This window comes from Phodopus roborovskii, unplaced genomic scaffold (genome assembly GCF_943737965.1).
Source record: "Phodopus roborovskii unplaced genomic scaffold, PHOROB, whole genome shotgun sequence".
NCBI classification, from domain to species: domain Eukaryota; kingdom Metazoa; phylum Chordata; class Mammalia; order Rodentia; family Cricetidae; genus Phodopus; species Phodopus roborovskii.
The window spans coordinates 9,636,889-9,652,183 of record NW_026126576.1 but is presented as its reverse complement, the minus strand read 5'-3'; the positions used below and the strand labels follow the sequence as shown (position 1 = coordinate 9,652,183).

The following is a 15,295-nucleotide window of genomic DNA, read 5'->3' as shown; positions in this document are numbered from 1 at the left end:
TTTTAAACAATTAAGAAAATATAATGGAGTTAACATAAAATGCTGAAGAGAGACAAATATTACAGAGAATTCACAGAAAGAATAAAAAAACAGATGATCACAATTTGGAACACACTGACTTAGAAACCTTACTTAAGGGACAACCTTATAATATGATATATACAGGATCTGAAATCCAAAGTGGTAGGAGGATTTTCCTGAAGTCTCTGCTGATCAAGGATGGTAGAAGGACAGTGACATGTTTGGCTCTTTATCTCAAAAACTTTCAAGGAAACAAAAAAGACCTAAATTCAATACTGGCTTCTAATAAGTGAACAAAACTTACATTTATTTATACTGAATAGATTAACTGATTTAAAGATCTTTTAAATAACGAATTTACCAACTATTGTGATTATAATTGATAATCATTTCCCCCTTCCCTAATTTTAAATGTAACTGAGTAGAAAATTCAGCTGGAATTACACAGAAAATTCAACAAATCTGCTGTGGAATATCCCTTTATACTGTATTAACATATGTTGTTGTGATTGGTTAAATAAAAAAGCTGGCTGGAGAATACCTGCATAGGATACTGTTAGGTGGGAAAGCCAAATTGAGAATGATGGAATGAGAAAGGGTGGAGTCAGAGGAGTTGTTAGCAGTCACGGAGGTAGAAGAAGATACACCTGGCATGTTAATAAAGATAATGTCACATGGAGTGAGTAAATGAGGAATATGGATTAGCTTAAAAGTTTGCACTAGTTGGTAATAGGCCTGCACTATTGGCTGAACATTTACAATTAATATAATCCTCAGAGTGGTTTTTTCGAAGCCACTCCTGGGACAGGAAATCTCTGCCTACACAAATCTAGAACATCAACTTCAAATTTTTCTATATGTATGTTCTGGCAAGTCTGATGTTAGCTTGGCCAAAGCTAGAATAACTGTAGAGGAGGAGGGAGTCTCATTTGAAAAAAAAATGTTTCCATAAGACTGGGCTGTAGGCAATCCTATAGAGCATTTGGCAGTTTTATAATTAGTGACTCAGAAAGACTCATCCCACTGGCTGGGGGGGGGGGGGAGGGAGGTAGGGGAGGGAATGCAGCCCTCAGCAGGTGGTCCTGAGCAAATTGAGCAAGCTTTGGGGAACAAGCCAGAAAGCAGCATTCCTCTGTAGCCTCTGCATCAGTTCCTGCTGCCAGGATACTACCCTGTATGGGTTCCAGCCCTTTCTACCTTGGATGATGAACAGTAATGTGGAAAAGTAGTCCATATTAATTCTTTCCTCCCAAGTTGCTTTGGCCTTTCATCATGGCAATGGAAATCCTAAGACAATCTAGTTGGATAAACATTACACCACAACACAAGTCTATGTGTAAATATCAAAGCTTGGAAAGAAATTCTTTGCTAGGGTGTCTACAGAACTCTACTGGAGGGAGAAAGAGAGAATGCGGAGGGAGGTGCTGATTTTCAGTAGGCAGTTTCTGGTTTGCAAAGATCATCTGTGCTCAAGTCTTAGTCGAGTGTTTCATTTGTAAGTTGTAACTTCTCAGCGGAATTCTTCAGAGATGATCACAGCAGAATCTCACTAAAGTGGCAAATGGTTGACACTGAAAAACACCCCTGCATTTTTACCCTTTTGCTAAGAGAAGACAAGAAATTTTGTTTGGATTTACTTGCTTCTTTTAATTATAACAATTCACAACACCAAGGCAGGCAATATTCTTTTCTGGCAACAAGAATGTGGCAGATTATTTCACATGCTTCCTCCAAAGAACATAGAAAACAATATATATGACACAATTTGTCACATATGAACATATTTGTCTATTGACTTTTAAACAAATACATTAAAACTTTACTCATTTCATCTCAGAGGGTGGTGAACAGTTGGAGTTCCAAGGTGTGTTTAAACACAATTTCATTAGCTTTAAACCTGTATTCTAAGGCAAGGCATAATTAGAGAGAGAAAGCAAAGAGGGGTACAGGAAGGAGGGAGAAAGAATGTAGCTGAGTAGGTCAGAGGTAGTTATAATGAATATTACAGCAGGGGGTAGAAAGAAAAACAAAGCAACAAACAACTCAGAGAGAAATAAACTGCTGGGAAGTCACTGGAGGAATGTCTCCCTGGGGGAAAGCAGAAACTACCAAGCTGTAGTTAGCTATGTATAACAAATAAAGCAAGGAAAATGGGTAGCATCTACACAGCTTGATCATTCCTTCTCTTGTTTAGTTAATGAGCAGCAGATCACTGACTGAGGAGGAATAACAAAGCTGAGCAGACATTAAATACAAGGAGGTTAAATCTATGTTCCAGAGACAAACCAAGTTTCTGGGGCTGTAGAAGGTCCTTGGTAAACAGGCTGCTGTTGTCTAGGATAAAGTTGGTCAAAGATACCATCTGTGTTGGAATTCATTTCCCTGTAAGGAAATATCTGAGTAGTGCAATTTAGAGCTGAAAGGGTTTGTCTTGCCTCGTAGTTTCAGGGTGCAGTGTATCATGGTAGATTCAGCTATGCACACTGCATCCACAGTAAGGAAATAGATGCCAAGGGAAACTTATGCTCAGGTCACTTTTTTCCTTTTCTTTTCAGCCTGAGCCCTTAGCATATTATAGGATGGTGCTGCCCGTGTTCAGTGTATGTTTTTGTGCTACAGTTAACCCTCAGAAACTCCACTACAAACATGGTCAGAGGCTAGTTACAGAGGTGATTTTAAATTCAGCTGAGTTGACAATAAACATTAGACATCACACTGTATAGCTATCCAATTACTTAACATAATAATTCACTGTCCCATCTCTACTATGTGGGTTAGACTATTCAACAGAGTAGGATGGCATTGAGCCCACTATAAGTATATAATTCAGCAAATGTAGCTATCAGAGTATGAAGACAGAAGTGATGGGTTTCAGCAGTATTAGAAATGACATTATGTCCAATAATGTCAAGTCATTCTTTGACACTATCTCCTGTGAAAATAGGGGGAGGAAGAGCAATCATTCCCAATTACATAACATTAAAGAAGTTACATGTGTTTTCTTCCTTTATGTGAAATTCTTTCATTTAAATATTAGAAGATTATCCAATAGATGGTAAATTTTAGAAAAATATTGCTCAGGTTCATCTTTGTATATATGGCTGTAAAAATAAAAAGATACAGGCTCACTACAAGAATAATATAATTTTTGGCCAGAGTTTCAACTCAAAACCTCATGTTTGATTATATGTTATGATTCAGGATATCTGAATGTACCTCCAGACTCCAGCCCTGAGACTATAATGAAGTAACAGCAACAGGCAATAGTTATTGTTTCCTTTGTCCTTCCCTTTAAGGAAGAAAATTGAGAATGAAGGACTCTGTGCCCTACTCTTACACTTCAAGAACAAAACTACACTGTATCATTCTGACCTCCCTCCCAGGTTTTCTATACGTGGAAAAGCTAGAAATGATCCTCAGTGAAGGCATTCTGTTCTGGCCACCAACTATTTTTTGTTTGTTTGTTTTCTTTTGACAAGTATTTAGTGCATGTCTATGTATCTGTATGAAAGTATGTCATGTGTGTACAAGTGCCCACAGAAGTCAGAAGTCGGTGTCTTTTGCCTTGGAGCTAGAGTTAGTTACAGGCAATTATGAGTCACCTAACATGTGTGCTAGGAACCAAATTTTGCACCCCAGGAAGAACAAGCAGTCAATGCTCTTAACCACTGAACCATCTCTCTAGCTACTTTATTGCTTTCTCGAAGTCTTCATCTTTAAAATACCTGCTGTTCATTAGAAATTTAAGACAAGGCAGACAAGGTGAGTCTGTACTTGTAAGTTTCCCAAGTTCACACATTAAGGCACAAAGAAAAAGCTTTATTTTACATAAACCAAAAAAAATCAATTCCAATACATGATCATATAAAAAGTACTAATGAGGGTTTTTGTATTCAACATCCTAACTAGACAGAGGGGAGGGGATACAGGAGGGGCAAGATGCTTCCAGCAATTTATCCCTAGGTCACAAACTAGGATCTCTGCGCCAGCCAGATGCCAGTAAGGGGAAGACAGGGCCTGCCATTCTCAGGATGGACATGGACATGTGATATTTAGCATTTTCCTCTAAATAGAAGCATTCCTTCATAGAAGGAGCAGGATCATAAGACTCAAGTAGCTCAGGGAACATAAAAACAGGAAGCAGAATTACCAAAATCACAAGTCCCCATTAAGAAGTAACTGGTGTGATAGACTACCTCTGGGCAGATGCCCCTGTGCAGGGAGCTTCCAGAATGAAGCTTATGTGAGCCTTTACCCACACTGCAGCAACCTTTTTCATAGAAACCGTTAGGTTAAATCTTTAAATCACCCATGTCCCTGTAAGTGATCCCTTTAACCCACAATTTTATGAGCTAGTCCTGGATGGAATCATTTCTGGGGTCCATTGTTGCTACCCTACCTAGGGTAAATAGGCATTTGTTTCCATCATCTAGGAGCACACAACATATAGGCACCTTGAGTTAAGATTTTTAACCTTAAGAATCAGAAAACATTAATTGGCAGCAACCCTTTAAGGCAGTTCCAAGGTGCTGATGCATGTTTGGTGGCCAAATTTCATATGCAAAGGAGCTTCAAGCATCATGTGAAAACCTAACTTAAACATAAATTTTAAAGAGGCTTTCTTTTATGACACTTTTCAAACTGTTTTAGAAATGAAAACATTTGAAATAAGTCTTAATTTGGATCTGAGGTAGTGAGCTCTCTTCCTCAGAGTCAATTGTTTTAAAAACAAAATAATGTCATCTTCCTTTAGGGAAAGTATGCTTGATTAATCCAAGGAAACACAGAACAATCTGGCAATCCACTAGGGGTTTTGTAAACTATAAAAACTTATTTTATCTCCCCAAAGTACAGAATTCATACCTAATAATATATATTATCATTTGCTAAAATGATGTGAAATTGTATTCGATTTGTACACTCAAGGGATATATCTAAGTGTTCTACAGCACATTTCTATTTCCATTATAATTAAGAAATAATATTCTGTTTTCCATCATAATGTTGATATCACAGGGCTTTATTGTACCCACTAGAGGATCAAAGACAATGAAGAAGGGTTGTCAGGAAGGCCAAGCAATATTGATACTTAGTGTACAATTCTATGTAAACATCTTTCATCAGTACAGACTTTTAAGCATTTTGATAGAATTTATGTCCTCTTTGAACCTACTTAATTTATGGTATCCAATGACAAAAAGTATCATCAGCTCTTTCCTAGTGCCAATCGTAGGTGCATGTCTCCAATTGGTATTTGTCCTTAATGGTAAGTGGGTGACTCTAAATGTTTCTTTTTCTACATGAAAACATTTGATGACTACCGATATTCTGCTTCTGCTGCTGTTGCTGTTCAACCTTAAGATGAGGGTGTTGACAGCAGCAGCAGAAGATACATGTGTCAGTACTACACACACACACACACACACACACACAGAGAGAGAGAGAGAGAGAGAGAGAGAGAGGTAGAGAGAGAGCATTAACACACCTTAAGTATTTAGTATTTATATATGCTTACCATATTGCATTATGTAATATCACTTTGCAAACATTTGGAGAAACTGATGTGCTATAAATCCTGCTATACAAAACTCTAACTTTCAAAGAAGGGAAGGACCAGAAACTAGTGTTCCAAGAAACTAGTCACTAGAGCCAACAATCTCATCATATCATCACCATCATCAAATCATCATTATCACCATCATTACCATTATCATTGTTTATATGCTAAAATCTTTAATTTGGAACCAAGCTACTTTCCTACATTCAGCACTGCTAGGTCATTGACCATATGTTGGATGAAACTGTGAATACTAAATGCATACTAGCAATATAAATAATAAAGTCAAACTGTATCAGAGATAAAGGACATAACCATGAGCCCAGTCCTCACAAACACAAGAGGAAAGTTATAGTTTTGCTATTTTATAAATTAGATATAGTAATGATGATGATGATGATGATGATACTACCCATAACCTAATGGACAGATTCCCTTGATAACACAATAACACAGCTAAGAAACATTAGAATTTAAGTGGTTTCAGAGTTAATGCTCTTAATTGTCAGCTCTACAAAATTTTCCAAGTGGTATTTTGTTTTTGTTTTTTGTCTGAAATTCTCTGTTAAGACCATTCCAGTTTCTGCATCATGAATGAAGCAGCATCATTCATTTACATTTTAACAAGAAGCATTGACCAACTTTTATTAACAGCATACAGTGTTAATATTTTCATTTGTCTCTTTTCCTTTCATCTTTAATTCATTCTACTGAGCATTATTCTATTACCTGACCCCTTTTATATTTATGGTTGTAAGCCTAGCCTTTAACAGATGAGCTATCCTTCCAGCCCTTTTACACCCCCCATTTTTGCGCATGATATATTATAGGTACTCTCAGTAAATTCTTCTCTTATTTATAGTTAAGACGTCTAGCCTGATTGATCATACCTAATAAAATCATTAAGGACTTTGCTTTAGGAAAGGTTTCAACTTGATTGTTCTAATAATTTTTATATGACTACTGCTATATACCCACGCCTATGAGAATTTGGTTTATCTATTTACCTCATGCTTACTGCTGATTAATATTTTTCCATTGTGAAATTATTTAAATATAAAACACAATACTGAAAATTTTCCTTCTTGTTACTCATTTTTTTGAGGGGTGAGGGACATTTTCTTTTTGTGTGTCTTAAATTCTTCATCACAGTAACCATTGTTTTTGGGCTTACTCTTTGTACAAACTGGACTTGCTGCCATGGTCATAATTATGAGAGAACAGAGGAATCAGGAATCTTGGCTTAGAATTCCATCGACATGATTGTAAACATACTTTTCTAGAGAAAGAATCAAACAAGATACCACTTCATGACTCTACTTGAAGTGACTAGGTTAGCACCCAATTTTCTCATTAATTAAATATGTATTTCTATGAGATAAGTAACAGTAGGTTTAGCATCTGTGTTAGTTATTTGTCTATTGCTGTGATAAAACACCATAACAACAATCTATGGAAAAGAGAGTTTATTTGGGTTTATCGTTCTAAAGGGTCAAGATTCTATCATCATCACAGTGCAGAGGCCTGGCAGCTAGCAGAGGGCATATAGGCTATAGCAGGAAGCTGAGAACTCCTATCTTGAACCACAGCTCAAAGCAGGGATAGTAGGCTGGAAGTGCCTCAACTCTCAAAGTCCACCCCCAGTTACATAGTTTCTCCATCATGGCCAGACTCCCTAAACCTCCCCAAATAGGAACAACTGTTGGGACTCCAGTGTTCAGATGGCTAGGAGTATGGGAGTCATTTCTTATCCAAACCACCATAGTATCTGTTTAGAACTGCAATTATTTGGCTATTGCTTCTTTTTCTGTCTTATCTGGGGAAAAATAAGAAAGTATTTGAAAGTAAAATCTACCTGGTTGTATTCTGAGATCAAGCCTTACAACTCACTCTTGTGTATTATTTCTTCCTACTGTGAATATAGAGACATAATGAAGAAAGAATGAGGTGTGAAGATATTTTCTGCTTTGGTGCTGTGCTGTAACATTTTAGTAAAGTGGCAAAAAAAGTGTGACCATCATATTCTATGTAATAATATGGGTAACCTCAATTGAATATTTTTACATTCAGGGTCTGTACTGAGATAAATCCACTGACTATCCAATTCCACTGTAGGGACTAAGGCTTTCTAATCCAAAGAAACTTTCAGAAACTTACCTGGCACTTGTTTGCACATGTTCTTATATCAGGTGTTGTCCTTTAGTTATAATTTTCATTATCACACATTTGAGCTGCATCCCTATCATTCACTCGTCTACTGAGGGCTCCTATTTACTAAAGTTTTACAAATACCCATCAATTTCAGACTAATATTAGAATATTTCTCCTATGGATTATCCAGGACCATTCTCCATCACTTATCCTCAGATACAGCTGTAACAGCAGCATAGGTGTTTGTTTGCGTGTGTGTGTGTGTGTGTGTGTGTGTGTGTGTGTGTGTGTGTGCAAATCAACAAAATTCTCATTAGCAAATAGGCACTTTCTTGAAAACAGACAATTGATGAAGTTGGTAAATGGCAAACAGAGGAGAAAATAAATTTAGTCTCCCTGAAGCCAAGATGATCTGAGAATGTACCAAGTTACATTTTTACACACATTCACAGAGGGTATTTTTTAAAGCCTTCACACCTCTTGCTGCACATCACATATGGCCCAACCATTTTATTTTTTTTTTTCAAGCTCTGCCAATGTGAATAGAATTGGGGACACATTTTAAAGCATATGACCTATGTAAAATTTCATATTAGTTGAATAAAATCCTAGAGTTGATTCTAACCAAATCACTGTACATACTTGTATCTCAAACCATGAGTATGGAGAGAAGTATAGATTTCTAAAGTTGAAAGAGGTTCTTTAGAGACCATCTGTTCCAACCTCTAATTACACAGAGGTGTAAACTAAATCCATGAGAGGCAAAATGATTTATCCAACATCTGGTAAACAATAAAACTAGTAAACAGTGGAAAGAGTAAAGTTATCCAGATGCATGACCTAGATTTATATAGGTTTAACTATGATGTATGTACATGCATTTCTTTAAGTACAAGCATGTGCACACAAACACACACACACACACACACACACACACACACAAAGAAAGTCAGTTCTTCAATCAGTGGTCAAAGCTGTGCTTCTTACCTGATGTCTTCCTAATTATTGATAGGACAACATTAAGTATCTGTCTTCTATTGATTGTTGTTTATATATTATTGGCGTACAGTCACTCAAAAGCAGTGTGACAGAAGAATGGCTAAACAATTAATTTATCAGGAGGCAATTCTAAAATCCAAGAGTAAAGAATAAAAAAGAAGAAGCTGCTACTGTGGGTTTTCTCCTGTTGGGGATCCTTTAGGCAGTGCAAGAATAGACTGCCTAAGAATAGACTCTCCAAATCACAGAAGACAGAGTGTGTCTTCTGTGGATTATCATGGTTCATTGGCTGAGAACTTACCCCAAGGAGAGGGTTAGTTTCATGGTTCCCCATGCTGATGATGCAGGAGAATGGCTTGAGGCAGAGAAATATAGAAAAATGCCACCAGAGCTGTAATTGAAGTCGGAATGGGTATGGGGCTATTGGAACAAGAATATACGATACAGAGTTCAAGGGATATCACACAATGGCTTGCAACTTTAATATTCATTTCTATAAAATACATATAGGGGTTAGCTTCATAGTTTACTCACTCATCGAGCTATAATATTGGCAATTTCAGGGCCCCCCATGGTAACCCTTAACTACATTTGAATCTGGAATTGTAGATACATGCTTTGGTTCTCTGTCTCTGTCTCTCTCATCTCACCATCGCTTCCTTTGTCCATTTTATGTCACTGGCCAGTGGGTCATTCATTCAACCCTATGTGCTATGGCTCCAAATGCTGGGTATATAGCAGTGAAATAAAAGGACAAACTCTTAAATCAACACTAATAATACTAGCCTCTAAAACAGGAGACCTCTAAAATAATAATCCTCCCCCCAACCACCCTCCCTTTCCATCCCCCACCCACTCCACGGAAAGGGTGATACCTTCCAGGAGGGTTTGCCTCACACTGTCAAGTCAGTTGGAGTAGGGACTAGGCCTCCCTCCTGCCCCTAGGTTAAGGGAGTATCCCTCCATGGGGAATGTGCTCCCAAAGTCCTTTTTTGCACCAGGTTCCACTGTCAGAGGTTCCTTAGACCGCCCTGGCCTTCTAACTGAGTCAGTCTGAGTCAGTCCCATGTTAGATTCCCAGCTATCAGTCTGGGGGGGGCCTGTTAACTCCTTCTTGTTCAGGTCAGCTGTCTCTGTGGGTTTCTGTAGCCTGATCTTGTCCTCTCTCTCTGCATCTAGATTCCAGTTCAGCTCAGTGTTTAGCTGTGGGTGTGTGCTTCTGTTTCCATCAGTGACTAGATGAGGGCTCTATGGTCATGGATATGTAAGTTTTCTTGCTCCTTTAGAAAGTATAATATTATCATCCCAGGTTTAAATGGCTTTAGAGATACGGAAGTAAGGTCAATTGCTTTGCAATTCAACTTTTAGGTGAGTGCTACAAGTATTCTTTCTTTTTTGTATTTTTGAATTATCACTAGAGACTGAGCCTCTACTATTTGATAGAAAAAAGAAAGAGAGAAAAGAAAGGAAAACACACTGAACTAAAAATCACCAATAAGTGCCCAAACAATTATTAAATTGTAAAGGATTCCTCCAAGGCACGGTTAGCCTGGTTATATATTTGGAACAGAAAATGATCAGAAAAGGGAATATTTGAGAGGTGATAAATATAGTAAATATAAGCATACATACTGTCTTTGCCAAATTTATTCTGAAACTTAAGGCTAAAGGAGTATAGAAAAATATGGATGACACACAGTAAGATGAAAATGAGCAGCTAAAGAAATCTGTTCAGTATTGAGTGTTGAGAGCTATATAAATTAATGAAATCAAAACCAATAGCAAGAAAACAAAAACAATAATTAAAGCTTGACTTTATATACCCTGAAAAAGGCATATGGTAAGAGAATATTAATATATGCATTGTTGGGTTGGGACTGCAAGTCTTTCAAAACACAGCTGAGAAGGTTTGCAGTTTTCTTATTTAGCACCCTTTAATTTCTTGATATCACCTTTAGAACACTGGGTTAATGCATACATTTCTGCTGGTAAAAGGATAACTGCATAGAGTCACTATGACAAAAGTTTCAATAAATGTTTCAGGACCTCAGCCAAGGTGTCTATGGAATTAGGTATCAGAGAAAACCAGCTGATGTGTACAGTTTGTGTTTTAATGTTGAGATGGTGAGACATTAAGACTCTGAACACACAAAGGAGTTAAATATGACCTTAAAAAAAATAAGGTTCCAAAAGGATCACAAGTCACAGAAGGGCATGTTGTGTATCCAACCCAGACAAAAATGTTAAAACTGAAAATTGAAGGTGTCCAAAGATTTATAAATAAAACACAACAAATTAAATCAACCAACACACTACTAAAATAATAAAGAATCCATAAATAATTGACAGTTTAATGCTCTAAAACAAATAAGAATGCAAACCACCATTTCAAGGTTAAATTTTCATCATGAATTGGCCAAACTGACAATACCACTAGAAGAATGTAACTCAAAACTAGTGTTTTTGCTTTTGAGACATAAAAGTCCCAATTGCAGGATTTATGAATTTCAGTAAGTTTTCTACTTCTTGATTGATCAACAATACTGTCCACTACTGTAATTAAAATAAAAAACCCTATAAATATTTACATTCTAGGGTAAATGCAAGGATGAAATGAGGTGAAACGCAAGTATTTAAGAGTGCCTGCCAGGAAGTGATGGATTCACACATGCTGGTGGTATCTTTGCTCAAGTTGGCGAACAGTGTACTCGTGAGTCAACAGAACCCCAAGAATATGGTAGCTGTGTATGTTCTTTAGGGTTGTAGTCCTGGTCCTGCCCACTGCAAGTTACCCAGTAATATCTAAATGGATGAGTCAGTTAAAAGGACAGGAGTCCAAAAGTTCTATTTGCTTACATGTTACAAAAAAAATCAAATATATTAAAATGTCTCTTTTCAAATTAACACCATAAACAGAAAATCAGGTCAATTGGGGTGACTTAAAAAGACTCTGAAAGATACTTATTTATTCAAGCCAGGAAACAATTTCCAGGTCAGGTGGACTTACAATGCATCATTCCTGAATCACACAAGTCAAGTCTCAAATCTCCCAGAAAACTGAAGAAGCAATAAATGACAACTTTGAACTTTTTTTGTTTATTTTTCTAGACAGGGTTTCTCTGTGTAATAGCTGTAGCTGTTCTGGAACTGTCTTTGTAGATTAGTTTGGCCTTTAACTCACAGAGATCTGCCTGCCTCTATCTCCTGAGTGCTGGGATTAATGGCATGGACCACCACTGCCCAGCCCCATGTTTGAACTGTTAAAGCCTTTTTTTTTTTTTAGTGATTGCCTGTGAGTGCATGGAGAAAACCTTCTGTATTTTGTTTTCTGTGTTCTAGTAGGCTACAGTGGCCTTGACATGAAAGCATAGACTAAGATGGAGTGGATTGAAAGAATTACCCAGAAAAAATCCCATCCTCTGACAACAAATAGGCAATATCATTGGCTATATCATTAGATTTACTGCCTAACACCTCCATTCAATTGAGTACTGGGATGAGGCAAAAAAAAAAAAAAAAACAATGTTAAAACTAAATAATGGCTTAAAATGCTGTAAAGGGAAAGGTCAACAGATAACATATCCCTGTGATGTCTGGACAGGGTGTCATGAAAAGAGCTAGGAAAAGACCAGCAAGAAGGTATGTTCACTACTGTCAGCAAATGCTAGCCACGGTAACCTGTACACTTAGGATTTTACCATTGCCACCTAAAGCAAAGGCCCACTTTTGAATTAGTGTGAAATACAGTGGCACTTTTAAATCAAAAAGTTTTGAAATGACACTCTACCTGCAAGGCACAACATGAATGATTGCAGCACTAGCAGTTCCCATGGCAACCTCATCTTCAGTTTCCGAGGTCAAAGGAGTTTCAAGTCCAATAACAAGTGAATAGAACTGCTGCTTCTGCTCCTTTTAAGTTTTGTGCAACCTTTAATCTGTGGACAAGAAGAGACATTACAATAAGATGTGGCTCCATGTTTCCTTCCCATTTCTGAATATCTGCTTTTAATTGAATAAGAATAAAATCCACTTGTAGCAATAATTGAAAAAAAAGAAAGAATACCAGATTATGAAAATGGAGACAAGCCTCTTACATTTTATTTTAATATGGGCTTTCTCTATATAGCTCCAAACTCAAATTCTCCTGCTTCAGCCTCCTAAGTTCCAGGATTACAAATGTAGGCGAAGATGCCTACTCTGCTTCACATTCCTTTCTTTCAAATAATACATAGGCAGGGACCAGGACAGGTATGCCCCTGTACATAAGAATCTCTCCTGATTAGGTAGGAATTAACTTGAAGGCAATAAAAGAGAACTTAGTTTACAAGTCATTCTCATCCTTCAGTATTAATCTGCTTGTTTTTTCAAAATAAATAATAAATCCCCCCAAACAATAATTCCTATCCCAAATAAATAAATTCCCCCTAAAATTAAATAGAGACATGTCTACTGAATGAGATAAATAATGTGAGCTTTTCAGGCCTTAAAGTGAACTCTGAATTCCAGAATGGAATTGTGTCGGGAAACTGAACTCTGCTAATGCATGTATTTCCTACTGTACTCTATATTCTATATTAAAATTGTGCTACAGTATGGATATGCCTTCTGAATATGCTCTCAAAGGTTCGTGTTTAAGATGCTTGGCACAAAGTGCTGTAACGTAAGAGATAATGAGTTCTGAGAAAGGCAGACCTGATTACACCATTGAAGGGAATGTCCTCAGAAGGTAAGCAGCTCAATGGACCTTAAAGATTGACTTGCACATCCCTTGTCTCCTTTCTGCAATTGTGATCTCTTTCTTGAATATACTCCTTTCTTTCATACAGCATAGAGTTATTGCCAGAGTCTGTTCCAAACTGTTCGGACTTTAAGCTTCTAAAACTTTAAGCTACAGCAAACCTCCTTTTCTGCATTGAGTAGTTGCCTTGGGTAATTCATTGAACTGCAGAATAATGGGGTAAAACTAAAGGTAACCAAACTACACAACTCCAGTGTCTAGTGCAAAATGTCTTCCCAGTTAATGAGTTGTCTTCAACTGGGCCTGGAGAAACCCAAGACAACATTAAAATGAAGGAAGTAGCTACAATGTTTTCAGGAAATGGATACAACTGGAGACAATCTTAAATTAACTCAGCCTTGGAAAGATAAATATCATTTGTTTCCTCTTATGCATGCATCCTGGTCTCACAGAGACTTAAAATCATATATGTACAGATGACATGAAAATAGAAGCAAAATTGCTTAGAAGGAAAAAGGGGGTCAAAGGGGAGCCATGTGAGAGGAACAGGGAGAAGGGGTGTTGGGGAGTAACTGGGAAGAGGCTCAGTGTGTTATGTGTTTGCATGAAAATAGCCTTTTGTAGCAATATAAATAAAATGAAATAGAAAGTATGGAGGTTTTTTAAATAATAAAAAATGTACTTAATCTTAAATTAACCCCCTTAATCAGCTGATGAAGAACTCCCTTAAATAGACGAGCACAATAATTTCCCCATTGGCTACAAAACTTCAACTAGAATTCTGCAGTAAAGATAGGCATCTTATTTTTGAACCATTCAAAAACTACATAACCAAAATCATGAGTCAAATAAGAAACCACTGGTATTACAGAGATCCCTTGCAGCTCCTGGCAGAAAGGGGCAGTTTCTACCCATGGCCTGCTCAATCAGAGCAAATACATGAAGGGCCCAGGCCCAGATTTGTAGAAGTACATACAACTTTTTAAAGAAAAACAGCATTGCATTTTGAAAATTGATCAAGATTTAATGATTGGCAATCTGTTTACAATATTTTAAAATAAGATCAATCATGTTCAGTGAAACTGAACACTTGATGATGGAACACGCAGGCTTAAACAATTTTTTTACAGCTTTCCTTCTAAGGCTCGGAGTACATTACAAGAGATGATGGAAATGGTGTAAAAGCTAGAAGATGGGGGAATGAGCTATAAAATTCCATCTAGGCAAGACACAGGAGTGAAATTGGGAACTCACAGCAGCTGCTGAAGCCTGCATTGGCTCTGCATAAGAATGGGCCAATCAACACTCAGGAATGGATGGATGAAGGGCTGACTTTTATTGGTACTGATCTATTGAGGTATAGGAGAGTCACTACCTTGTATTTTGTCCCCACAAGTGACCCCACTATATAATTCAACCAACGTTCACACCAATAGCTCTCATTAACTAAGTGGGCCAAAAATCAACTCAAATGTCAGGAATCTTAGAAAAGTATTGATATGAATGAATTGTAGAGGAATGGATAAGAGAGAATAGGGTGGGGGATAAGATTAATAACAATACATTATATACATATGCATATAAAATGCTAAATTTACCATTAAAATAATGTATACATATATAGTAAGTGATTCTTTTTTTGGTTGAACCAAATTAATACTCTTGGAATGAATTTATCAACTGTAGTTACTGTCCTAAACTTTCAGTAAAAACTGATGATTAAGAATCTACAGATGATGAGTGCACAAATAGCAAAAACTTACCTATATTTGAAAGCTATTGTACTAAAGGTGGTAGAAAGTGCTTTTACAAAGGACTATATGTGTTTG

The 15,295-nt window shown here is 37.1% G+C and overlaps 1 protein-coding gene across 2 annotated transcripts in view; it reads right to left on the bottom strand.

The window, feature by feature from the left end:
• Positions 1-15,295, bottom strand: part of Cntn4 (contactin 4) — a 729,371-nt gene that overhangs the window by 477,172 nt on the left and 236,904 nt on the right. For both annotated transcript variants that reach the window (XM_051203477.1, XM_051203478.1), the window contains exon 2: positions 12,516-12,663. In XM_051203477.1, the coding sequence (XP_051059434.1) occupies positions 12,516-12,570 (55 nt within the window). In that variant the 5' untranslated portion in view covers positions 12,571-12,663. The remainder of the gene's footprint in view (positions 1-12,515; positions 12,664-15,295) is intronic.